Source organism: Periophthalmus magnuspinnatus, chromosome 15 (assembly GCF_009829125.3).
Source record: "Periophthalmus magnuspinnatus isolate fPerMag1 chromosome 15, fPerMag1.2.pri, whole genome shotgun sequence".
Lineage (NCBI taxonomy): Eukaryota > Metazoa > Chordata > Actinopteri > Gobiiformes > Gobiidae > Periophthalmus > Periophthalmus magnuspinnatus.
In genome coordinates, this window is record NC_047140.1 from 2,906,452 (window position 1) to 2,933,174 (window position 26,723).

At 37.6% G+C, this 26,723-nt stretch overlaps 1 protein-coding gene across 1 annotated transcript in view; it reads left to right on the forward strand.

Annotated features, from left to right (window-relative positions):
• The window catches only part of LOC117382870 (VPS10 domain-containing receptor SorCS1-like), a 76,381-nt gene that overhangs the window by 34,737 nt on the left and 14,921 nt on the right, over nucleotides 1-26,723 (forward strand). The window contains exons 6-23 of the mRNA XM_033980110.2: nucleotides 2,505-2,569; nucleotides 3,140-3,258; nucleotides 3,567-3,656; nucleotides 5,416-5,595; nucleotides 8,982-9,128; nucleotides 11,235-11,337; nucleotides 11,515-11,591; nucleotides 14,445-14,536; nucleotides 14,668-14,775; nucleotides 15,512-15,629; nucleotides 15,777-15,910; nucleotides 18,663-18,776; nucleotides 20,146-20,317; nucleotides 20,525-20,711; nucleotides 22,183-22,316; nucleotides 22,391-22,514; nucleotides 24,362-24,474; nucleotides 25,769-25,903. Coding sequence (XP_033836001.1) covers nucleotides 2,505-2,569; nucleotides 3,140-3,258; nucleotides 3,567-3,656; nucleotides 5,416-5,595; nucleotides 8,982-9,128; nucleotides 11,235-11,337; nucleotides 11,515-11,591; nucleotides 14,445-14,536; nucleotides 14,668-14,775; nucleotides 15,512-15,629; nucleotides 15,777-15,910; nucleotides 18,663-18,776; nucleotides 20,146-20,317; nucleotides 20,525-20,711; nucleotides 22,183-22,316; nucleotides 22,391-22,514; nucleotides 24,362-24,474; nucleotides 25,769-25,903 — 2,212 coding nt within the window. The remainder of the gene's footprint in view (nucleotides 1-2,504; nucleotides 2,570-3,139; nucleotides 3,259-3,566; nucleotides 3,657-5,415; nucleotides 5,596-8,981; nucleotides 9,129-11,234; nucleotides 11,338-11,514; nucleotides 11,592-14,444; nucleotides 14,537-14,667; nucleotides 14,776-15,511; nucleotides 15,630-15,776; nucleotides 15,911-18,662; nucleotides 18,777-20,145; nucleotides 20,318-20,524; nucleotides 20,712-22,182; nucleotides 22,317-22,390; nucleotides 22,515-24,361; nucleotides 24,475-25,768; nucleotides 25,904-26,723) is intronic.

Here is a 26,723-nt window from a genome sequence, read left to right on the forward strand (position 1 = left end):
GACACCTGAATATACTGAATGACCAGGTTATTTCATCAGTGGATTTTTTCTTCCCTGATGGCACGGGCATATTCCAAGATGACAATGCCAGGATTCATCTGGCTCAAATTGTGAAAGAGTAGTTCAGGAGCCACAGAGTCCAGACCTTAACCCCATTGAGAATCTTTGGGATGTGCTGGAGAAGGCTTTGTGCAGCGTCAGACTCTAACATCACCATTGCAAGATCTTGGTGAAAAATGTATGCAACACTGGATGGAAAATAAATCTTGTGACATTGCAGAAGCAAAATCGAAACAATGCCACAGCGAATGTGTGCTGTAATCAAAGCTAAAGGCGGAACAACCAAATATTAGAGTGTGTGACCTTTTTTTTGGTGGTGGCAGTGTATGAAAGTGAATATCTTTGATTGTAAGATATTTTTTGTCAGATAACTGACCATTATTCTGGTTCAGTATTTCACTAGTGCTAGTCAGAACAGAAATGATAAGAAAATAAATTGTTGAAAAGATATTAAAAGTAAAAGAAAGGGAGAATCAATGCTGTTTACAACTGAGAGTATAAACACTCAAGTGACTATTGTACTTGCATTATTTGTTATTGGTTAAGGATTACACTTTAGGAGGAAAATGTCTGTGTTGACTTTTCAGTTGAGCCTCAACAGCAGAGTGGAGACTCACTGATAAATATGATTTTGTTACTAACACATTTGTTTTATTCAGTGTTCATCTGTTGTTTTCTTTTGAATTTTGGTCATGTGATGTCAGTTTAATCATGATGGTATTAAATTACCGTAAATTTCGGATTATAAGCCGCTACTTTTTTTCCACGCTTTGAACCCTGCGGCTTTTACAGCAGTGCGGCTTATATATGGAATTTTACTGGATAACGGACCCTGGGGGGCGCTCTCTAGCTGTAAACGTAAAAGTGAGACAGACGTGGGGAAAGATTCTGCTCTGAAGAATTCACTAGTTTTGATTTTGAACGATCATTTTGCGCATCATGAAATGGATATGATGCAGTTTTTAAGATAAAGAAACAGAAAGGAAACAGAGCAGGGGTCGGCCTTTAACACGCAAAGAGCCATTTGGACCCACTTTCCACATAAAATAAAACACTGGGAGCCGCAAATACTTTTTGACATCTAAAATGAAGATAACACTGTATAATAACAATAATGTAACGGAATAATGTAGGTTTTACTTTCACGGACAAGCCTTCTACACGTGGCAGATAAATATGGCAAAAACAACTTAAGTGCATTAAAAAAATACAACTCACCAAACCGCTGCATCATGCATCGCGCTGATTATGTGATTATGTCTACTCTACTCCGCAGTTTCTTTAAAAAAACAACAACAAAAAAACTCGTAGCGTATCGTTTTATCCCAGGTGCTTATTCTCCATGTGCCAAAGCAGTTTTGAAGGTTTCATTGCCTTATTTGCTTTTCCCGTATGTTACGCAGAGCGGACTCTGTGCGTGAGTCACCTGTAGCGACAAACCCAGATTTTAAGTAGGCATTGTCTGTTAAATTTATCTTTCTTTTTCTTGGAGGTCGCAGTCTCTTCTTCTGGCTCCTCAGTTGTCCTTTTCCCCTTTGTTAAAAAGATCTCCAAAGACTTTTGTTTTGGCTCATTTTCACTCGCTTGTGGCTCTACTTTTGTGCGTCGTGTCTGATGTGTTATACGTGATACGTCACCGCGGAGACAAGAGCAGATAATATACTTGCTACTACATCAAATAGATTTCTGTGGCGATTTCCAGCAGGATTTTCATGATACATCTACGGACGAGCTTATTAGTGTGTCATTAGGGACGGGCCAAAGTTGCTCCTGACCCCTGTGCGCACAGCGTCTGAAAATCAGGGCTCTTTACGCAGGACTGTGAGCTGTGTCTGTGTCAGTTCCCAAGCCACGCAGAGCCGCAGTATGAGGCGGAAAGAGGCGCATACGGCTCCGGAGCCGCGAGTTGCCGACCCCTGAAATAGAGCCACTGCACGTAAGCTCGACATCAATGAATCCAACTTGGTCAATGTAAAAAGACGACAAAAGTTTTCAGAGGAAATAAAAGCAGATTTTCCGTGTTGGTGCAGCTTTATTTTCTAAACCTGCAGATGTGTTCATCCCGTGTTGTTGTCGTGTTGGTGCCAATTTTCAGGCACAGTTTTAAAAAAAGCGTGTCGGTGCACCGTCTTTCTGTGTAAATGTCTCATGTTACAATATGAAAACCTGCGGCTTTTATTCAGGTGCGGCTTATATATGTACAAAATTGATTTTCTCTTCAAATTTAGCTGGTGCGGCTTATATCAAGGTGCGCTCTGTAGTCCGAAATTTACGGTAGATATGAAATATGCAAACATATGTAAATTGTAAAGTATATATATCGTGTCTATGTCTCAGACACAAAGCATGTTTAATGATTAAATGTGCTTATGTAATCCCAGCAATAAGGCAGTACTGTGTCTATAAGTAGAAATGAGCTGTTTCTGAGGTGTTTGTGTTTGCAGGTCCAAATTGGGCTTGGATAAAGAACAGGGAATGATCCACCTGGAAATCAGCGTTACAGAAGGAAGTGAGTAATAATAGCGTTTCCATGGCAATGTAATAAAAGACATGAATTATGTGATGTTAGCCAACCTTTTTGTGATGTATATATGGCTGTCCACTCCAAAGAGCACACACCTATTACACAGTGTCCCTTCCCTGCCAAACTGATTTGTGACTCCCAAATTTTAATTTTTAAAATGGGTGAAAGGTTGCAGCTTTTTTGCTCTACTTACAAAACCTTTAATCCCTGTCTGAAGGGCCACATCGAGATGCGTGATATGATTAAGCTAATTCATTTTTCAAGGGCCTGGCCTGTATCTTGGCTCTTTTCTTGGCCGCCGTGGCAGCCGTGGAGCCCTGTGTGTTAATGCCCTGCCCCTGGGGGACGCTCTCATTTGGCTGATGCTAACACGCTGGGACAGCTCCTTCTTACTTTTACTATTAGTGGGAATCAAAATTGGCCTCCAAAACTGTTGCCTCTCTGGTTCACGTAATGCCAGCTGCATGCTCTGTGCCAAACCTTGATTGTAAACCACAGAGGGTTGTTGGTCTGTATTTGTGGTATTTTTAGTGCTCACTTCTTGCTTACCTACAGGGTCGCAGTACATAACTTGTAAACTCCAGAACTGCACCGATGGAAACAAGGGCAAGCCTTTCCCTGGATTTATCATCCCCGATTCTCTGGTGGTTCAGGATGAATACGTTTTCATCCAGGTGGGTTTTATTGCAAGGTCTGGCTTCATTAAAAGACAATTAAAAGCTGTAAAAGTACCGCATTCAATTGCATCTTAATCTAGTCATGTTTTTCATTAACTAAAAGGCCTTCATTATCCAGGGGAAAGGATACGATCCAATTGGAAGCCTTTGCATTGTGTATTGCACTTCCCTCCCATGCACCTAAATCCTCATTAGCACACTTTTGATAGAGGCTTGATTCTTCCTGCCAACACGCTGTGTACAGAGTCACTAAATATTTATCGGAGATGTGATGAACTACAAATTGTCCTTAATTGTTTTCCTAGGTGCCGATAGGGATCCAATCTGTCCATTATGTGTCCTATAAACGGAATGCTTTCTACCCAATGAAGCTTCCCAAGTACACCGTGCCAAAGGTAAGACACTAGGAGGAAGTGAGAGAAGGTAGAGCTGCATTTAGTTTCCAAACCAGACTCCGGTGTATCATTTCCATTCTGTGGCATCATGATGACTTACTGGGATGGTTTTAGGAAGGGTCTTATGCAGGACTGTTCTTGCAGCAAATTCCTTAGTCATTTATTAGTCATAAAGTTTGTTAGCAAACATAAAAATGTTTTTACTCATGCACTTCAGGCAAAGCTATATACCAATCCTCATTCCTAATAATGATAAAGTGGGTATAAAATACAGCTGTGTAAAATGCAGTGATGCATAAATCAGATTTTATATCAACCATTTTATATTTTACTACAAACACTTGCCACAACATAAAATACTTCTCAACCAAGTTCAGACATTATCCCTACAAATTATTTATAAATAAATAAATAAATATATATATATATATATATATATATATATATATATATATATATATATATATATATATATATATATATATATATATATATATATATATATATATATATATATATATATATATACACACACACACACACACACTTTCCACACACACACACACACATAGGTGAATTTGCTTTCATACCCAGAAATGTAACACATCTGTTGCCAATCAAGCTAACAGTTTCCAGGCTTTAGGTTGTGGTCACCCTGTATTTTTAGGAATTTTATTTGAAATTTTATTGTGTTGTGCTGTATGTTATACAGTGTCTCATTTTTTATGAAAATCAGACATTTTTGGTTTTGCTATTGTCATTTAACCTAAGGACAGTTTGCATCCCCGCAGCTGTACTGGCATCTCCGTGTAGGTGCTAAAAGCTCAGCAGGGGCTCAGTGTCCTCACAGCCATGTCATAACAACAGGGGATTTAAAGCCTGCTGCGTCATTCAATCTATTTCCCCACATCAGCCTGCTCACCCATCCATCCACGTGTAGTGTCAACGCTCTCTCGTGAAGGACACATCTCTGCTACTTCCTGTCACTTTGGATAAGACTACACTGAGCCCATCTTTATTTTTAGTGAGTGGCATGAAACGCCTTGGGTCTAATTGGGCATGATCCTGACTGAATAATGTCAAGAAGTGACAAGTCTCAACTCCTGTTTCTGGTTTGAAGTTTCAGTTCGTATTCTTGATACCGGCACAATCTGAGATTCCCTCACTTTATTTTTATAGAGTTTATAACATCACAAAGGTAGAAACCAAGAATGTAAAACCATGATTTTAACAAAACGTCAATATGACTGCATATAATAATGAAAGATAATAACATATTGACCTCTCAAAATCCATTCGGGACTGACTCTCATTTGGACGAGGCTCTCCTTTATAACACCCTCAAAAATCAATCTGATCTGTTTCTAGCATCATTTTTAGCATTATTAGTCATTGTAAATGTTTAATTTATCTAATAATTCCACATGACTGATCCCAATCTTCTTCTGCATAAATTTACATGTTTCATCAATGTTTCATAAAGCATTAAGGATGTTCTTTGTAAGCTGCCATGAACAGAAGTATGATATAAATGTAGTGCCCTCCAAACAGAACACTTTTAAATGTGTCCTTCGGAGAGGTAAAAATGCATTAAACAAGTTGTTATTAGGCTTTTATAGAAGTGACATTTAGAAAAATATATTCTGAAAAATATTTGCACGATTGAACAAAACTCTCAGTGAATCTCTGTGACAGAACAGAATGATTTTACAGTTACCTTTGTAGCTCTATGAATCTCCTAGTGTCTGTGCACCCTCAGGACCTGCAGATAATCAGCACGGACGATAACCAGGTGGTAGCAGCCATCCAGGACTGGCACCAGAACGACTCATACCACCTGTACATGTCCGAGTCCAGGGGGCTGTTCTTCACACTCATGCTGGAGAGCGTAGTGAGCAGCGGAGGACCCGAGGGCAACATCATGATTGACCTGTACGAGGTGAGCACACGGAGCTGCCGGCACGCTCTGTCAGACTAAAGAGCATTCATACATCTGATTTATAGGACCTGGGCTACTGCAAGTTTACAGTGTTTCGTAGCAGCATTTTTCTTCATTTTAAACTGTTGGTATGGCTAGAAGAGATGTCAGATGTGCAGAAAAATCTTGATTGATTTATTGTCAATGCTATGTGCGCCTGCAGCAAAATTCTGAATCAGATAAAATGTGAAAACGTTATCAAAACAACCACTGGCATATCCAAAGAGCTACACAACATAACACAAATACTAACAGTGCAGTACTTCTTGTAAATAGTATTGTTAAGTAACATTTGTAGTGGGTGGTGTGCCCCAGGATCTTTTTTAACAAAGTAGTGCAAACAAAGTTGATAACTACGGTATATAATACAGTCCAAAAGCTCAGTTAACATGGCAAACTTATATAATGAAGACAACAGTATCAACAAAAAACATTAATAGCAAGAAAAAATCTAGATTTGAGAACATATTGAATGCTATTAAAATATTAAATATTTTATAATGCTTTTGATTGGTAGGTTTACAATTATGATGAAGTTAGTTACAACATTTAGCTGACAATTTTCTGAGTGAATCTTATTTTCCAAGGACAACTTTGAACAATGAACGCAGAAACAAATACATATATTTACGCAAGTGGAAAGCTGTGTGACATTAAACACTCATAATAATAAAGATTTAGTAGACTGACCTAAAAAGTTAAATGATTCTAGTTTAGCTGTAAATTGTCTCCATTAACAAGTAGAATTATATATTTATATTGTAAATAGAAAGACAAAGTACTTCCTGAATAGCAGATACTTACATAACTCTGTAGCTCTGTGCTCTTTCTAGCAGGGAACCATTTTCTCTTTGAGTGGGTGAAATAAGTATGTTTGACTCATATTTCAAAATGTATAGAATCATGTAAACTTTTCTGAACTCAAATCTAGACAAAATAATAAAACAAATTCTTATCCAGATTTTGGTATATTTCTTGAGGAATAACAAAAACATATATTCATTATTTACACAGCTGTCTTAAACGTGCACGGGGCTGTATATTCCTCCTCTCATTTGCTGTATTTTTTATATTTGACACTGCATTGGGCAAAGCTGTCCCCATACATATCATCAGGGGAGAACAGTGATATACAGGCAGAGTGCTTTGTGCTGCTGTGGAGTAGAGGCCATTATTTTATTTCTAATGGAAATCCCACACATGCCTTCAACCACTCAAGATAGTTCTATTACTGAGCTATAAAGTTGTAGGAACAAGAATAATTGGCTGGTGCGGAGAACATATTGTGCCCCCTGACATACAGCATGAAGTGTTTCTAAATTTATCTAAGGGTTATTTTAAAACAATTCATTTGGAGTAGGGTACACAGTTTTCAGCCTCTTAAGTAATCAGAGGAAGCATTCTACAACTTGATTAATGTTGATGCCAAGAGATTATATATATATATATATATATATATATATATATATATATATATATATATATATATATATATATATATATATATATATATATATATATATATATATATATATATATATATATATAATTTTATTTCAAACAATTTTAACTATATGAACTAATCCAGCCATTTGTTTACGCGTTAGCCCCAGTGATGCACACATTCATTTTATCTGATCAGTTGTATTGCAAGTGCATTAGACATATTTCTTAAGTTTATTTCATCGATTGCTACTGCTATTGCCACTGCTTTTGCACGCCGCATGTCCTTGGCTTGCAGTGGATTTTTGTCTTTTCACTTGTTCTTGCTAACTTAAATCTTTTTGTTCAGATAACTTCAGCAGTAACAGTCTTTACCTTAATTCTTTTTGCATCCAATTTTAAAGCATTTAATGACTGCAAAGCTGAGTTGTGTGTAGGAATGCAACAGTATCATATAAAATCTTACAGTTATTACTGTGAAGGGAGCTTGCATCTCCATAAACGTGACTCTTATTTGACCTGGAGGAGGTGCCTCTGCCTGCCTGTTTCCATGGAAATGTTGTTCCTTTAGCTAAAGTCTTCCACATTATGATATAAAAATCATCTATGTCCATGGAAAATGTTCTGAAGGATGGTTTCAATTTTTTTTTATAGAATCCTCTTGGTGACGTGCCACCTCCAGAAAGATACCTACTGTATCTTTAATTACCTTTCATCCACAGTTTTGTTTGTTTTGTTTGATTACCACTTCTCAAGCTTTTTGAACTTCTTACCCCATTTTGTATGGCTTTAAAACAAAAAAAAAACAAAAAACAATATAAAACCTGGGATACCAAATTGTATACAGTCTTTGTAATAGTAGCAGGGCTGTTCTGATCAAAGTTTTATTACTTACAACTTGCTAAAACTGTCTTGATGTTCAACTTTCGAGCTTCAACATTCATTTTACAACAGTCTGCCTCTCCTGTTTACAATCGCAAATAATAAATAGGCCTATTCCATCTTATTGCTGATCGTATAGAATTTTACTTCATTACGGTCAGTGTTTGGGAAATTACATCAGCCTGTTGTCAGTGAACGTTGTCACCAGAACCACTTCGCGAGCTTGTTTCATCACTTACCAAACAAACACTTTACAAAAAAGGCTTACCTTCATCTTCACTTTACTTTTAGACAATATTTTCAGTTGGAGACGACTTTTAAACACGCATAAAACCCCATTCTGAAACGGCGTGCTCAGATGTGCCCACTGTGCGAGAGCATATGCTGGAACATTACCTTTTATTCAGCCTCCTCTTAAGTGTTTCACATATCACTTTTCCGCCCGGGCCTTATTCTCCCCCTTTTATACGTGACATTGAACGAGGACAGCGCCGATGCCTTTTACAACACAAAACACCCATTGTGTCATATCCCGCACCTGACAATCTTAACAGCATAAACTCGTGCTAGAGACATGTAGCTTAATGTGTTTCGCAGAGCAGTTCGGTTTAAATCACCTTCACGCCGTAGTAAAAGCCCAGTGTTGTTATCCAGGATATAGCCGTCAGCGGCATTCTCCAACACTCATTTTGTACACGCAATACTCTGCCCCGACAGCTGACCGGTTCAAATTTAAATTATCCTACCACTGGAAAAACATAAAACAGGGGAGAGTTCAGGTGGGTGCATGAGTCCATTTTGAATGTACAAAAAGTTAAAATGTCCCAGGGCGCCACCATATGTTGTTTTGATAATACAGTTCTATACAGATGGTCCAAAATAGCTTTCACTGTCAGATATCGCTTTTACACTCTGCGAACTAGGCCCTCAGCTTAACTTTAGTTTGAATAATTTAGCTTATGTTTTCTTCTCCCTGTGGTTGTATCTCCTCAGCACTTCTCTGTTCGTTCTCATATCTGCAGGTAGCTGGGATTAAAGGGGTGTTCCTGTCGAATAAGATTGTGGAGAACCAAGTGAAAACGTACATCACCTACAACAAGGGGAGAGACTGGCGGCTTCTGCAGGCACCAACCACTGATCTCCAGGGAAACAAGGTCTATTGTGAACAGGTAAGTGGGCCACCGTTAGAGGCAGGCTCTGGTAACTCAACCTGGAGCTGTAAAAAGAGCTGCTGTTCCTAATCACCTTGATTACATAACTTCTTGTGTTCATGAAATGTCACATAAACTAGACTACATTGGACTAGAACTTAACAGTGTGGTTTGAAAGGAGAAAAACACCTTTCATAACCTAGTGGTAACATCAAGACAGACTGTTCTTTCTTTGTAAAACCTAAGTGTGACATTTTAGAATACAGTGGTCCCTCGCTATATCGTGGTTTCTCCTCCGTGCCGTGTCCCCACATGAATGTAGCCTTTGATATATTTGACATATATTATTTTATGTATTAACATTTATTTGGGCCATTAGTGTTTTGTTTATTACTTTGTACTTATTTTATTAACAATTAATATTATTTATTATATTATGTTGGATACATTATTTATTTTCTAATAATATTGCTTCCTATTTATTGTTGCAGTACAGCGCATACAGCGCAGCGATAAAAATGTAACAAGAGTGAACGCACACAGGGTGCACACGAGATGAGATGAGTTAAGTGGTTGAATAAATACGAGCTGTAACTGTCCTACCGTGTTGGTCTATTTAAAGAAGACAGCAAGAAAATACATCATATTAAAACTAACTGTAACCCGCCAAACCACAGCCTCAAGAGACTGAGAACAATATATTAGGGTCAGATTTACATAAATGTTGGATCACAGTGTGACTCTTTTCTCCCCGACAAAACCCACAATATCGATGAAACGTTCTGCACCGACAAATTTCAGAAACACTTTGGACTTAAGTGTTTCTCTGCACAGAGAGGTGTCTCTGTGGACACCGCTGGAGCAGAGGCACAAGAACAATTTGAAGTGAGCATCAAGGAAGAGGGATATAATATACAACGGTTTGAATTTTGAGAGAGTTTAAACAAGAGAGAAATGTGAGAAAATGTTAATGCCTGTGTGAGAAAAGTCTATAAAATATGTGGTGAGGGGCTTTACAGCCTTAAAATATATACAATAATTGTAAAAAATAAAGCTAACTACTTTGCGGATTTCGCTTATTATTATTATTATTATTTTTCGAACATACCCCTCGCAATAAACAAGGGACCACTGTACCACAGTATCATTTTTACACACAAGTTCTCTGTATGTAATATTTATAGCAATATTCCTGGGTCACAGGAATATCAAGCAACCAATAGTTTTGGAATAATAAAGAAAGGATTTTGGGAGATTCACCATATTCCCCATTGCTGTAAAAATCTATAGTTTGGAACTTAACTTGCTGAGACGGAGAGATATGAGTTGGGCAGAGTTGACAGCAGAGAGATCTCTCTGCAGTGCACAACAGCAGAAATGAAACTACGCTTTAGCCCTGAAGACCAAGCGTTAGTATTGTCACAAGTCATTGTGAAACTTTTATTTTTGTGACCTGACCATACTGTCTCATATTAGTATACATAAGTTTGTTGTCCTTTCTTGCTGTCAATGACCTTCTTTAGGCTGACTATCATCAATTCACTTTGTCCAGCTGTAATGCTTAAACTGGCTCACATGTGTTTTAAGTAACACATCAGACACAAACACTAAGACTCTGGTGTCAGTGACCTGTGAAGTACAAGCTGCAGATTACTCTGTGGGAACTGAACTAATCTGCATTTGGTGGGCATGGTTGTACTATTTCATTAAGTTGCATTGTGACTTTGACTGTCCAATGCTTGGAATTATACTGATGTACATTAACCTTTCACACGTTCCTGAAATGACATCAAGCATATTCTATACAGGCCACAGCATAAGGTGTTTTCTGTGCTTCTGTCCGAATATTTGTCACTTAAGAAAGATGTCATTGTTACATGCATATACTTAACACAATTAACAACTGCTTGTCATTAATTGCCAGTTCTAATTATAAAAAGCAGTCATGTCCATCTGAGTGGCTGATTAATCATGTAAAACAGCCTGACATTTGAATGGCGTCGATTGCTCACAGAATGAGCAAAGACTATCTATTTTTGTTAAGGGTTTGCTTCTGTGGTGCGCGTGTGATGTTGCCTCTCTATGATCCTTTTGTCTAATCTTCTTTGTGCTATTGTTCCTCAGCCGTACTGCTCCTTACATCTGCACCTCCATGTCTCCGAGAATCCTTACACCTCTGGAAATATCGTCAGCAAAGACACGGCTCCTGGAATTATCATAGCATCAGGTGAAAAGATGGTAGCACTGCATGAGTAATCCTGTTTATCACCAAATGCAAGACGTAAGAGATTTGATTTGAGCCTCACTTGCCTAATGGTAAAAGACACTCTACCTTGAATAGCCTCGAGGTGTAATTCATTTATTGTGACGCTGGTTGAGTGATGCTGTTGTTGTGTTTTCATAGGGGTGATTGGACCAGAACTGACCAGTACCAATGTTAGTGTATTCATCACATCAGATGCGGGGAACACATGGAGAGAGGTAAAAAAAAATGCACAATACATGTAGATCCATTTTTGTAGCAATGTTGTGTATCATCATATAATATAATAATGCAGAACATTAAAATTGCACTGATATGATATATCCCCCAATATGACATTAAACATATCTATATCCCCATGGTTACAAGCAAGAGATGCTATCGGCCAAGTTACAGGTCAGATCTGAGAGGTGAGCCTGCTTAAAGTTATACAAGCAGTTGACAAACTCCAACTCTATATAATTGTTTTTATGATAATTTATACTGTCTACAAGAAATAATTAGATTTCTTTTTGTTTTTAGCATTCACTCACACAAAATATTGCTTTTTAAAAAGTCGTCTGTTCAGTATTCCCCATGACCCACCTCATTTGAGTTGGTGATATTTGGTCCAAAATAACTGAGTGGTATCTACTCATAGTTTTCTTTGCAAACAATGTGTTTGACGTTCATGGCTAAAGAAACACACAACATGGATTTGTCTACTGAATATTAAAGACCAAAACCTTCTCTGCTTCTTTAAGAAACAGTCAACACTCGTACAAATATAGCCCCGCGTTATGTGACAATTTGTATTTCTCAGTTTCAAAGTGTTGCTGCTGCGAACACATTGCGGTTGACACAGAAAAAGCACCAAGGCTCGACACCCAGCTATGTGTGAGACATGTATATGTGCACAGTGATCTGCACAGGAGCCAAACAAAGAAGCCATACCATCCAGTGCCTTTGGCTCTAAATACAACAAAGGAGAAGGATTTGAAGGGAAGATTGATGCCTTGACTTGTTTACCATATTCCAAATAATTCTGTAGGTGATTTTGTAGAAAATATACTTTAGCAAAAGTATTGACGTATATGATATCTGAAATAACTTCAAAGGCAGTTCTCTCTCGTCTCTCTCTTAAACAGATATAGATAGAGTCAGATATGCACTAGTCGCTCCAATTTTATCCTTTGAGATAAACCTGATATCACATGGCTTTAAAGGTGCACTATACTTTTCTGGTGTCTGTACTCTGCTGAGATAGGTTTATTGCCGTACTGTAGAACATTCCAGACAAAGCAATAAGAGGTGACAGGCACCACTAGAGCTACACAAATATATTTACATAGTCCACCATCTAATTAACTTTAAAACGTTTGAATGTTTGACCTCTGTTTCCTTGGCTCCTATCAGAGAGCATGTAACACCCACTAACCTAATAATCCCCACAAATGTAATAACTTTTATCTTCTGCAAACATAATAACTAATTTCCCATGATTATTACATTTGTGGGACTTTGTTACATTAATAGGACAGTGCAAATCTGAGTTTACTAAAAATGTAACCCCTACCCACAAATGTATTAACTAAGAAAACTCCAGTTCCTTCTTCTCCATTTTCCAAACTGCACCTCCTTTTATGTAGAGTGCAGTTTGGAGGATGGCTCCTGCATCTTCTTGGACAATTCTTCATTTTCTTTGTGAGTTATATCCACCAACTTCAATCCCGGTGATTTGAGTCCATTACTGATGCTGTGCAGGCCTCTGGATCCGTTTTTGGTTTTCCAGCTCTTTATCTTTGTTCTGAAGAGAAGCTTTGAGTTTTACTGAGTCTTTTTTGGAGTTTGCAAGATCTTGCTTTAGTTGCACATTTTCCTGCACTGCAGAATTATACAGGTACCGGATCTCCTTATGTGCCTTAATCTGGTCTTGCAGTTGCTTGTCCTTATTCTGGAGAGAATCATTGAGTTTTTGCAACTCCATGTCTTTTTTTTGGTTGATTCTCTCCAAACTCTTAAGCTTGTGGTCCAAAGAATTGTTTATCTGGACCTTATCTGAAATTTTGTAAGCATACATATGTTCATGTTTTATATGTTTCTTAAGTGTTGTGTGTGAGTTTAGTATTTCCATATTTTCACATGTAGATAATATTTAGTATTTAGGGAGAAAGTCACTCTCCAGGTACCAGAGAGAGTAACTATAATCCAGGTGTGTATCACATTCAGTTAAACCACCTTTCTCTTATGAAACAGCTTGACTCTTATGTTTTAGCTGATATAAATACAGTACTAAACAGGTCATTGATTACATTTTAAACAACACAAAAAATCTGTGCACTTTTATTTGTTTTTTATTGTATTACATTTGTTGGACTCTCTGACATGTACTGTCCAATAAATGTAATAAATTCTCACCAGTGTAAATATAAGTATGTTTGTGAGAATTTATTACGTTTGTGGGTTTATTGCATTTAAAGTGTTAAATTTTTGTATTGCGTTTGCAGTTGATTACGTGGGGATTATTACATTAGTGTGTGCTACATGTTGTAGGGTACTTTACTGAAAAGTTATATGTTTTGTTTGGCTGAACATAACTGGATGGCTACTGGATTATTTGTTACTTGATCAAAAACATACTCAGAGTTGTTGGGTTGTTTCATTCACGCATGTTTGAGTAATTCTTGATTATTAGTCTCGAAAACTGAAAATGCTCTCTTCCATCTTCAGATGTCATGTTGTAATAGGTTTCATGCTAACAGCTACCTTTTAAAAAAAAACTTTTTTCAGTAAATATTGGCAATTCTAGCTGTGAAATAATCCAAATGGTTCTAGCGAAGGTGTAAGGATCTTAAAAACACAGTGGAGTACTTCCTGTATTACCGTATGACATCACAAGGTGGAATACTGTCAGCTCTGAACTCAGCCTACTATGCAGGGTTTGTGTGTTAAACAAAACAAAACTTCAAGAATGTTTTTGATGAAGAAACAACATTTTAACCTGGGTCAGAAAATAGCGTAATATAGACCCTTAAATTCTGTTGTATTCCAAAGTGTCCCAAATAAGCACACGTTCTCTATGTTGACTGCAGGTCTTTCAGGAAGAGTACAGCGTGTTTTTCTTGAACCAAGGGGGATCTCTGGTAGCCATCCGGCACACACCTCTCCCAATTAGGCACATTTGGTAAGGCTCTCCAAGGATTTTAACAACACACTCAATCTTCACAACTAAAAAAAGTCTGACTTGCTTCAGTGCTGAGGCTCATGACTGTATTTCTTCTCTCTGTGCGATCCAACTATTGTTCTCTCCCCCAGGCTGAGTTTTGATGAGGGCAGAAACTGGGACAAATATAGCTTCACCTCGTCTCTGCTCTATGTTGATGGGGTGCTAGGGGAGCCTGGAGAGGACACCCTTATAATGACGTAAGATGTGAAGCAATTGCAGATATGTATATGTGTGCAAATTTGTACGTATGTGGATGGCTACATTATTTATGATTTATGGGTCTGATGAGGATCTAAAAATGCGAAAATAAGCACAGGGTTGAATGTTCAAGTGTTGATGATTGCAGTATGTTCTGGAACACATCAAAACATTGAGGGGATGGAAGTAATAATTGGAGAAACAAAAAAAGCATAACAATTTCACTGTTTAGGTTTAATGGCTGCGTAGTGAAAGGGTTTTTAGCCTGACTGCATGCTAAACTGAAAAGCTCTTCTGTGACCAAATAAAATTGAAACACCAGTCTTTTGGATCCTTTAAATTCATTAGTTTCGTGGCCTGCTAGTTGGACACTTGTTAATGAGCCAAACTGCACAACATCTATGGTCCAAAGTTCTGGGGTCATCTCTAATCATCTATTTTTTACTAGCATAAAAACATTTATTGCCAGACATGATTTGAGTTTTACTGAACTTAATTGGTTTAACTAACTTTCTTCTGTCTTGGTTCATTTTTGGTGAAAAAGATGCTTAAACCTAAACAGTAATACTTGCAGTTTGTCTCAAGATGTGTTGTTGACAGTTAATTTTTTTTTTTTTTACTTTTACAATCTCTGTGTTTTTCTTTGGAACTGGGCCTACATTTCGTTGCATTTATGTGAGTAAAAGGATCACTTGTCAAAGCCATTTTATTTTCTATTTAATCTATGCCGTGCAGAATCTTCGGTCATTTCAGTCATCGATCCGAGTGGCAGCTTGTCAAAGTGGACTTCCGGTCTATCTTTCAGCACCGCTGCACCTCTGACGACTACACCATGTGGCAAGTACACGACCAAGTAAGGGACGCCATTTTAAAACTGAATATTTAAGTGCATGATTAGGCTCTGCTAAAATGTTCAAATTCTGTCACACAATCATGCAAAACAAGCTGCACAAGGAGATACAGAGGCTTTGAAATGCTTCTGATGGATTATTCATTACAGGGCCAAGCATGCATCATGGGAATGAAGAGGGGTTTCCAAAAACTGAAAGCTAACGCGCGATGTGTCAAGGCCAGAGATCAGTACGTTCCTCAGAAGTCGGACTCCTGCCCGTGCACAGAGGCCGACTTTGAGTGGTGAGTTTCCCGCTCCGAGGCAAGACTTTTCCCTTCATTAAACCCATTGCCCAAACACTTTAGCAGCATCTCCAGAGGCAAACTGTGAAGCCAACGAGGGCACAGTGAGAGGGCACGTCCTCAATCACTTCCCTATCTGTCTTGTTTGTCCTCCTGTAAGATTTTGTTATGGCAAGAGCTATGTTAAATAATGTACTATACAAATAAGAGGACATAGATTTGAGGAAAAGGAATACTGTCAAGTCATGAAAAGCTTAGATCATACTTGTGAACACTATCTCTTATTAGTAGACTTGTTTGAAGAAACAATGAAATATGATACAAATGTTGCTATTAACCCTGCTTCCGACTGCACATTCTTCTGTTTTGTCCTTGAGCGAAATTCATTACCCAATTTGTCTTGACTTAGGAGGACAACATTGTATTGAAAGCAGCTGTGTAAAACTAGCCAGCCTGCTAATAAGACAATTTCTTTGGTCTAGTCTGGGTTCTTATCTCAACCTCTGCAGTTCCAATGGGCGGGAATGACCTGGATTTAACATAGAAATGCATGTTCCCTGCTATGCCAAAATAAAATGATGCTAAAAATACGCTATTATGAAATATTTTTAAAACAAGAGGTGGTAAGCCACTGTTGTGCCCTGGGGCAGATTAACAGAAAAAAAGGCTTCCAATCTGTTCCATCGGCCTCTTCAACCCCCACCAACACTCATACACACCACTACTAGGCAATGTGGGTCTTGCCGGAGAACACAAAGGCATTTTTTTCTTTTTTTTGCCACTGGCACCCCACTGTGGCACTTGATATTCTCAGTGGTCTCCCATCCAAGCACTAACCAGGCCTGTCCTCGCTCAGCTTCTGAGATCTGATGAGATCAAGCTTCAAGAATAAGTGTGGCCACAACTGCAACACAACTTTACTTGAAGGAGTAAAATGATTGGTTATGACCAGTGCACCAAACTGTTCTTTAAAAAGTATGAGGGGCGAGAGAATGCAGTGTAAGACATGACCTCATCTTGCTTTGCTGCAGTCCCATAATAGGTCATGGGCAGTTGGACATTACCCCAAATCTATGCTAATGTGACAGAGATGGCAGAGAGGCAGCACTGAGTCAGCTTTCACACATTCATGTATTCACAATAGGCAATTCAGATTCACCAATCCATACATTCATGAACTCAAATGATGCAAGACGTAGCAGCATCCACCGCAACACGGAGAGGAAACTGTTATAAACTAGCCCCTAAGAAACTACTACTGACCTCCATAAAAATACATGATGGAAGTATAAGTATGTGTTCTACTATAGGTCAGACATGTACATTGATTCACTCAGTAACTTCTGTCAGTCCCAGTCCAGTACCATTTCTATAGGACTAAGGTCAGCGGCACATGTCCATACAAAAACATAACAGTCTTCTTCCATTACCGGCCCGAGTCGGAGGAGTTATGGTCTTGCAGCATGAGGCTACATTCTGAAAGGAAGTTGATGGACATCTTGACATTTTCCTCTAGGGTTTTAATAATTCAGACCTCACACTTCCTCCAGCAATGGCAGCGCACAGAACATCTCATAGCCACCGCCGAAGCTGGTCCACAGATGGGATAGACTCTTATGTAGAGCTGATCTGTTTCGTTGATGCCAAAAACAAAGCTACAAACTTTTTTCAACTTTTTGGGCTCCGCCACCCACTGAACATTCGCCTAGCAGACCGTCCACATGGCATTTAGCAAAGACCAGCAGTGATGTTCTTTTTTGGGAGAAGAATAGCGCCGAACTTCTTGCAACTCAGCAGTCTGCACTGTTGACGTTAAAAGTTATGGAAAGGAATATTTTACAAACTTCAGAGTCTCATTCCAAAATGTAAAATCCTCAGTAACTCATTTTGGACCTTTTTATTGGATCAATAAAGCACAGTGATTGAATTAATCTCAGCCAATCAATTTGTATGAAAAAAGAAATATATTTTATCTTCCTTCTATCAGATTGTGTGTAAATTATGATAGCATGGATTGCTTCATTAGATGTTACTTTTGGCATTGTGATATAACATTTGCTTATATTTAATTGGTGTTGTTAGGATATTAACATTTCAAACTCAATTTCTATACTTAAAGGCTTAAAGGGTGTTGTACCTGATTTTTAAAAAATGTATTAGAGTAAAATGTGCCTTGTCCCAATATACATATACTGTATAAGATGCTGTTGAGGTCAAAATATGTCTGCATCTAATTATGAATTTTATTATCAGATAATCAGGAAGTGTGTGTTAGCATTGTAGTTATTGTTAGCTGTTGTATCAGGGCAATGATTTCTGACAGTTCTTTCTGAATAATTAATTAATATTTAGGATGTTTGGAATGCATAAGGTAAATCATGAGGAATAACTCTGGATCACTGCAAACACTTTAAAATGAACTAGTTCAAATTTTCACATTTGTAAAATCTGTAAAAATCAGATACAGTGCGTTTAATTTTTAAAATTTTTTGACTGAAATTTTCAACACACAATAGCGCTATCTTTATATTAGCACATGATCTACTAATTCTGATAAAGGTCAAGAAAGATCAAATTTCATTTCATTATGCTTTTTTGATACTACATGATGCGTTTTGATACTCAAAATTCAAATGATCTAGTTTCAATACTAGTTTTAGTATCAGTAATTATCTAATTTTTGATACTTTTAACAATCGTAGATGAGTTATTAAGATTGCTATTTTCACCCTCTGTTTTTGATCTGAAACAGTGACTATGGATTTGAGAGGCACTCGGATGGCAGCTGCACACCATCGTTCTGGTTCATTCCTTCAGCCACATCTAGAGACTGCATCACTGGGGACACTTTCCTCAACACTACGGGGTATGACAGATCTGTGAGCAGCCAGGTGGAAAAAAAAACAAAACTCTTGGATTTACACTTGCAGCCACTAAAACAATCAAGACTATTGCAACTGGGATAAAAATCGCCAAGTAAACAACCAGTGATTTAAGGATTTAAAAAAGTTACATAATTGTGTTTTTATACTTGCTGTTGCTATTTTATACTGACAATTGTGCAAGAATAGGTTGCACTGAGGATAGGTGGTGCTAGTGGTAACAGTAGGAGCAATCAATCAATACATACATTTGTATTCACAGTGAACGGCTCAACTGCAAATTTATATGATCAAAGTGCTTTGCAGAGAATTTTCTAAGTATGTTATACACTCAAGATTACTTGGGAAAGGACTGAAAAATAGGTTACATAAAAGCTCAAGGCAATGAAAAGGCTTTATATGACTTTATACTTCAAATTGTGCTAGACTGGGTTACATTGATGATAGGTGGTGCTAGTGGTAAGAGTAGGAGCAATCAATCAGTACAGCATTTGTATTTATAGTTAACTGTACAACTGCAAATTTCTATGACCAAAGTTGTTACTGTAAAATTTGAATATATTAAACACAAACTATTACTCAGCTAAGTACTGAAAATGGGTTGAAATTGAGAATTCTTGAATAGAGAAGTCAATCAATCCATACTTCATATAAATATGTTAAAAACACAAGACGACTTAGGCAAGTACTGAAAAATAGGTTACATAAGATCTCAAGGCAATAAGAAAGCTGCAATTTTAGACGTTAAATTGTGTAAGAATAGGTGGCGTTGATGAAAGGTGGTGCTAGTAGTAGCAGTAAGAGCGATCAATCAGTACATCAATTTGTATTTACAGTATATGGTCAACTGTCAACTGCACATATAGAACCAAAGTATTTTACATGTAAATCTATTAAAGACAAAAGATTATTCAGGTACCACAGTTTAGTTCAGTAGTAGTAGTAGTAACAGTATGTACAGTACCAGGAAATGTATGTATTAGTCATTATTGTAGTAGTAATACAAGCTGTGATTCAATTTATAATAGAGGTCATAATTGTAGAGGTGGTATCCATAGTACAAAAATAGTAGTGGTAATAGTCATCATAGTAGTCAATGTAAATAAACACAATAAGGAAGTTATTAGAATATTTTTTTAGAATGTTTTTTTCTGTTTTCGGTATTAGTATTAGTATCAGTAATACTAGCGAGTATAGTGTAGTAGTGTTTTTTTTCTGGATTAAACTACATATAGCTCAATTGCAGTTCTTTACTTACAACTGAGCACCTCTGCACAAGCAATACTTTCAGCTTGGCATGTTATTTGTTTTATTTTTAAAAAAGTAAACAGCATTTTTCATTATGTATTTCAGGTATCGCAGGGCTTTATCTAACAACTGCACCGAGGGGAGTGGATTGAAGTACAGCCCCAGGCGCCAGAAGTGTCCCAGCCAGTCCCCTAGAGGCCTGCAACTCTTCACCAGCGAGGGAACACCTGTGGCAGCCCTGGAAAACAACGTCACCTTCCTGGTTTTTCTGGAAGAGGTCTGACATGAACATTGCTCCGTGCATGTCTTGCTTTTTCATTTGTGATTATAATGCTATCTATATCGAGACCTGTCAGAAAGTAGCACAGTGGAAGAATATAAAGCGAATATCCGTGACCTAATATTTTTTGTGAGGTGTCATGGCGGACACGGAGGGTAGAGAGTGACTGACAGCAGCGTGTTTACTTTTCCCACTCTTCTAAAGGGCCTCAGTTCCACTACAAGTATCACGGTGGACTTCGGGGATGGGACTGCCATATCCTATGTAAACATAAGCTCCATAGAAGATGGTGTCAAGCATGTCTACAGCAAAGTTGGCATCTATCAAGTCTCAGCTACTGCCAGTAACTCCTTGGGGTCCGACAAGGCGACGCTATACCTCCATGTCACCTGTAAGTCCAATAGCTTCCTGGTAAAACTTGACTAGGCAAGATGTTCAGTGCAAGGACAATATAATGCCTTCTATAATGCACTATTCAGACTACATCGCTCACCTTAGCCTTGGCATTTCTTTGGTATAACTTACAATAGGTGTGTAAAATCAGTCACTCTCACCATCTTCCAGTTTTGTATCTCTGTTTTATCTGTAAATATGTGTTTTTTGTCTTGTACAGTGTCCTTGAGTGTCCTGAAAGGCGCTTTCAAATAAAATGTATTATTATTATTATTATTATTATTATTATTATTATTATTATTATTATTATTATTATTATTATTATTATTATTATTATTATGTATCTTTTGAAATGCATTTAGGCAGAGAAGCAGCATCAAACCTGCTAATTTGCATAGTTAAAGCATTTTGGGCACTGTCATGAGCCTGACATGTCTAGTAAAGGTATATGAACTTCAAAAAAGACAGAGGAGCGTCATATAATAAAAATGCAGATGGATTTAGAGCTAAAAAATAAATAAAAAATAGATGTTATATTATTATATATGAGAGTTTTAATAATATTTCCTGATAATATGGGGTAGTACCAGAAAATGTTAATGTTTTTTTGTTTTGCCCTATGTAACCTATCATTCTATTTTATATATCATTCTATTTTTTATATAAATCTATTTTTTTTATTTTACACTATGTAACCTTTCTGGAGTCTGTAACCTGCTTGTCTCCATGGAGATGTTAATCCTTCGACAAGAATGTTTCACAGTATGGATTAAACTTATCTATTTCCAAGCAGACAAGCAGGTGACACCACCAGACCAAGTTACAGGTCAGATCTGTGAAAAGGCAAGCCATCTGCATGTTTCTCAAGGATCTTTTGAGCAATAACAATGTAGCCATGTGAATGAATACATGCTTTAATGTCATACTAAAGTACTAACGTCTCATGCATGCCCTTCACTAGAAACTTACTTAGTATACTTTTTACTAGACCAAACGAGGCCCAAAGTAACTACACCCTTGTTATAGTCTTTCATTAAACTTCAAGTGCCCTGGACAACTGACTGTAGAGTTCTCACAGGTTTGAAATACTACCTCATAATACAGAATGAGACCAATGCTACTTTGGGAGGAAAATTGGCTGCTATAAAGGCCAATCGCTGTCAACATTTATCTACCTATGTACATTTTCAGAACCTCTAAAATGACAACCCAATTTTACCTTTCAGTCCTTCAGTATTACACGTGACTTCTTGGACAATGCAGCTCTAGTAGGTGTATTCAGTCGATGTAATTAGCACAGTTCTTAGGGTTTTTTTAGAATTCAAATAGTAAATTTAACCTCCTTTCAGTCCATTCGTTATTGTTGTTTGGTAAATTCTCCTTGAACACCCTCATTGTAGTTGAAATGAGTCTTGCGTAAAACTAAACAAAAGACATTATGTGACTAAATTTTGTGTTTTTTCATAAAGGTCAGCTTGAACAGGTGCAGCTTTCCGCTCCTTCTGTGGTGGTCAAGAGAAAGCCAGTAAATCTCACAACCACATTACGCCCGAGCCAAGTGGGGACAGTCACTTACTATTGGTGGTTTGACAACAGAACAGAGGTACATTGTGTCTGCTTCTCTCTTGTCTCCCATCCTGAGGCGCAGGTGTAATCTTGTGTCGTTGTATCTCACAGCCTGTGGTGACCCTAAATGGAGCCATGACCTACACTTTCTCTAAAGTTGGAAGTCACACCGTCACGGTTCAAGCTTCACTGGCCAACACTGTCCATCAGGATCAGATGACTATTGCAGTCTACGGTAAAGTAACAGTAGCTTATGGGCCCAAATTAAAGGGGCTGTACCTGAAAGTTGTGAAATTTGCTCTTTGTTGTGAATAAGTAAGATGCTAGTAATGCATTTAACTCTTTTTAAGAGCTACAGAGGTATCTTAATGCATATTTTTGGATATATTAACTTTAGTGTGTGCTGTTGTACAATGTAAATTAATAATGTGTCGGAAAGCTACCTCCTTGTGTTAGCTGCCATAAAACTTCTGTACAAAACGTAAGCAGATGCAGGCATTGCGCCCTTTGCTGATGTATTTGCGATACTGAAGAAAAACTGTTTATGTTATACAAAAAAAACAAAAAACAAAACAAAACAAAACATGGAAACATGGAAGGTTAGTTAGTGTTTTTCAACTTTAGAGAGGCTATATATGCAGGATTACTGAATATGTTTTTTTGATAAGTACAACATTATGCTTGTGTGCTTAAAGGTGCTTTTCTGGGAGAAAATAATTAAATAAATAAAACATTGACAATAAAATAGCTAGATAAGTTAAGTGTCATACTGTGAAATATTCCAGGCAAAACAGTGACATCACCATGACAAAGGAACTCCCCCACCAGAAAACACAGTGCACTAGAGCTGCAGTAATAAGTTGTAGAGTGAAGAAGCATTAGCCTGTGTACATGTAGGTGGTTCTTACTCATACAAAAGTTTAACATAAAAATAATAACACATAGGCAAGTCACCAGAGAAAACACTATGTAAAGGAGTAGCAGGCTTTGTTACCATCTCATGTGAGCACATCTCCCTGCTGATTATTCCAATTCTCCAAACACTGAGACTCTACACTTCCATGGTAATTCAATAACACAGTAGCACACATAGATTTTGTGTGGTGCAAACATCCTACAAAAGACTGATGCTTTATTGATGGAGTGTGCCTTAGCAGTCAGAGTGAAAAGAGCCATCTCAGTTCTGTTTGTTTATATTATCATCTCTATTATAAATCTCTTTCTTATTTTAAAATTTTCAATAGAGCCTTGTGAATATGTTTTTTTCTTCCAGTGTAATGGGCTAATATACCAGATTTTCAGACAAATATACCCTACCAAAACCATTATTATTATGATTTTTATTTTTAAGTCGAATTCATCCACATTTATTTCTGGATTTTGGATGTTTTTGTTGGGTTTGAGATGAGTTGTACACAGGCAAGACGTAGTCCTTCTGTCCTCTAAATGATAGTAATGTGTGAGCAAACAGGTAGAGGGCAGTGTGCTCCAAATACATTCATCTATTCTACAGGGTAATATTAGTGTGGAATAAATGATCTAAAGTCAGAGCATTTTGTCCTGTGAACTTTGAACCTAAACATGATTCTCAAAATATTCCACTTTTTTACTTTTTTTTTTCTTTTTGGAGTTGTTTATATTCTCTCAGGATTTAAAAAGGCTGTTTGTGTGAGCAGTTGCCTATTTAAATAATGAGTAAATGTATAGCATCTGAAACAATTTGATGATTTCTGGAGTTATTCAATTATTTAAATGTCATGTAAACAGTTATGTAAATACTTTTCACAGTCAGATCCTATTATTGGGATATCGTCTACTTTTAGTGTACATGTAAATGTACTCACTGAGAGTAAACTGGTTTTAATATTATAACTAAAGCTGGGATGCGTTCTATCAATTTATCATAATTAATGTATTATAATTTATGGCATGCTTATTGCACAATTTGTTTTATTCATTATGCATTATGTGGGTCACGTAGTCAGAGCTGCTCCATCGAATCTGCAGATTTATGTTATTATTAAATGTATGTTCTGTCTGTATACATCCTAAAACAAGCATGTGTTGTCTGTGCACTTCCAGATTACTTCCGCTCCCATGTTTTAGCCTTCTCTTCTAATCTGGACGAGCTGAACCCCGGGGTGTCTGAGTGGAGAGAGGACATCGGCAGAGTGGTGAAGAACTCCATAGTCCAGGTCAGATCTGCTGCCGTGCTATCGGCTAATGTTACATAAAAAAATCTATTCAAATGAACAGCACTGCAGTCAAGTTCTGAAGCTCTTTCAAACTTGGCAATAAACTGCTCTTCACTAGACCGCAGTGAAAAATCCAAGACTTCACTGAGCTAATATTTCCCAGACTGGGATGTGCTAAATTAGTAATGTGACTATATGCGGTTTGGTGTGCACTCGGGTTTGTCTATGCTTTAACCTCACAGTATAATTAGCCATTAACCTCTGCACAGCGACATCGCACATGACATAAAACACCACTAAAACACACCCTATTGGAGAACTTGTCATAATACGAAAGGGCAGAGAAGGCGAGGCGACGACAGCTGCGGCCTGATGTTTGCACGCCTCCAGAGAACACCAAAACCTCAAGTAAAAGGGAGTTGTTGAACTGCGCTCAAGTGTCAGGTTTTACCACTAAGAATCTAAGGGGACGCCAAAAAGACAGTGGCTTATGCAAAAGACCTGGATGCTGGATTCTAAATATATCCGTGAGTAGCCCTCAGTATGAAACATTCACTCTCTGACCTTCTGTCTTGTTGGATATTCCCACGCGATGCAGTGGGAAGCTGACAGGAGACCTCTGCTGTTTTAGTGAATGCACTAAAAGCTCCAGTCTTTGACCACTGCCTGTCAAACTGAACTTGTATGTTGCAGCTGACTGGCGCAATATACCGTGACAGTGACAGTGACAGTGGTACTTAGGAAAATGATATGTGACGAAAGCGTAGTGTAGCATGTTTAGTCTGAAAAACATCATCCTTAAAGCAATTACATTCATGATGAACAACGAGTTTATTAAGAATGACTCAGGCTCAGTATCCACTTAATATTTAGGTTTGGTGTTAGGGTATTAGAAGGCACTATGCAACATTTCTGGTGGGGGTCAGCCATCTGCTTGCCTCTGTGAACATGTTTATGCTTTGACTGGAATGTTCCACAGTATAAGTCCCAGTTCTGGAAAGGCTGTGTTTTTGAACAGTAAAAGTACCAGTATGAATTAAATGTATTATAGATGTAAGTTGAATGTCATAGAGTGTAACATTCCAGGCAAAACGGTGACATGTCCATGAGAAAAGCATGCAGCAGACTCTCCTTCAAAAAGGTTACATAGTGCATCTTTAATCAAATATTCACAGAGCTTATTAAAAAATAGTTTTTTATAAAGATTTACCCAATCTTGTACTGGGAAAAAGCCACAATGTCACTTTTAACTTACTAAAATGTTAATTCTTGTTTGGGATTTTTTTAATTAAAGGTCACAGGAATCAGTGAAGATCAGCTCTTGGTGGCAGTGCTCCCTGGTTTACCCACCACAGCTGAACTTTATCTGCTACCAGAACGAGGAGCGAGAGGGGGCGCTGTGGAGGAAAAGTGGGCCAATCTTGACCAGGTAAGACACTGCCAAAACACTCAAATAAAACTAGACACTTAAGGAGCGCATTGGGATGCACTGTAATAATTAAATGTTAGAATATCGTGGTAGCAGAAGACACGAGGTCTCTGGGGGAGAGTTCTCAGGAGGAATGCGTCTATGTTTTGCATATGTTTTAGCCTGCGGTGATAGACTGTAAGTTTAGTTTGAGAATGGAAGATAGTAAATTCACTTAGTAGTGCTCCGCTGCTCTCTTTTACGTCCTCATCACATCAATAATGTAAGTTTTATTACCGAATATGAGTCTGACATTACTGCCTGCCTGTCATACATTACAAAGTTAATTTTAAGTTGTGTGGCGCTGGAGGGTAGCCTACTGGGTCCAAATTTATTAAAGGAGATTAAGTAGTTGGATCCTTTGTAATGGTCCTATGGTAGGCTGTTGATATTTCCTTGTATATCTATCTGCCTGTCTTGCACACAGCATTTAAAAGTGCCTCAAAGGAATAACAAATGATGCATCTAATATAGAGGTGGAAAATATCCAAGGTTTCAGAATGAAAAAATTAGGACTAACAAAATAGAATATCTTTTGCATGGATAAAGGTCCTCAAAATCTTGTATCTTGTAATACTCATGTCTAGATGTTGTCCATGTTGTCTTGGATACATGCAAAATTTGAATATCGAGTATGTAGTTTATAATGACAAATGAAAAAAAAAAAATACTGTCCAATACTATAACCTTAACTAATGAATTAAAAGATGTGTCTGTAGGATTGACATAATATTGGCATTTTTGTTAATAATCTCCCAATATAACGATGCATTACTGGGAG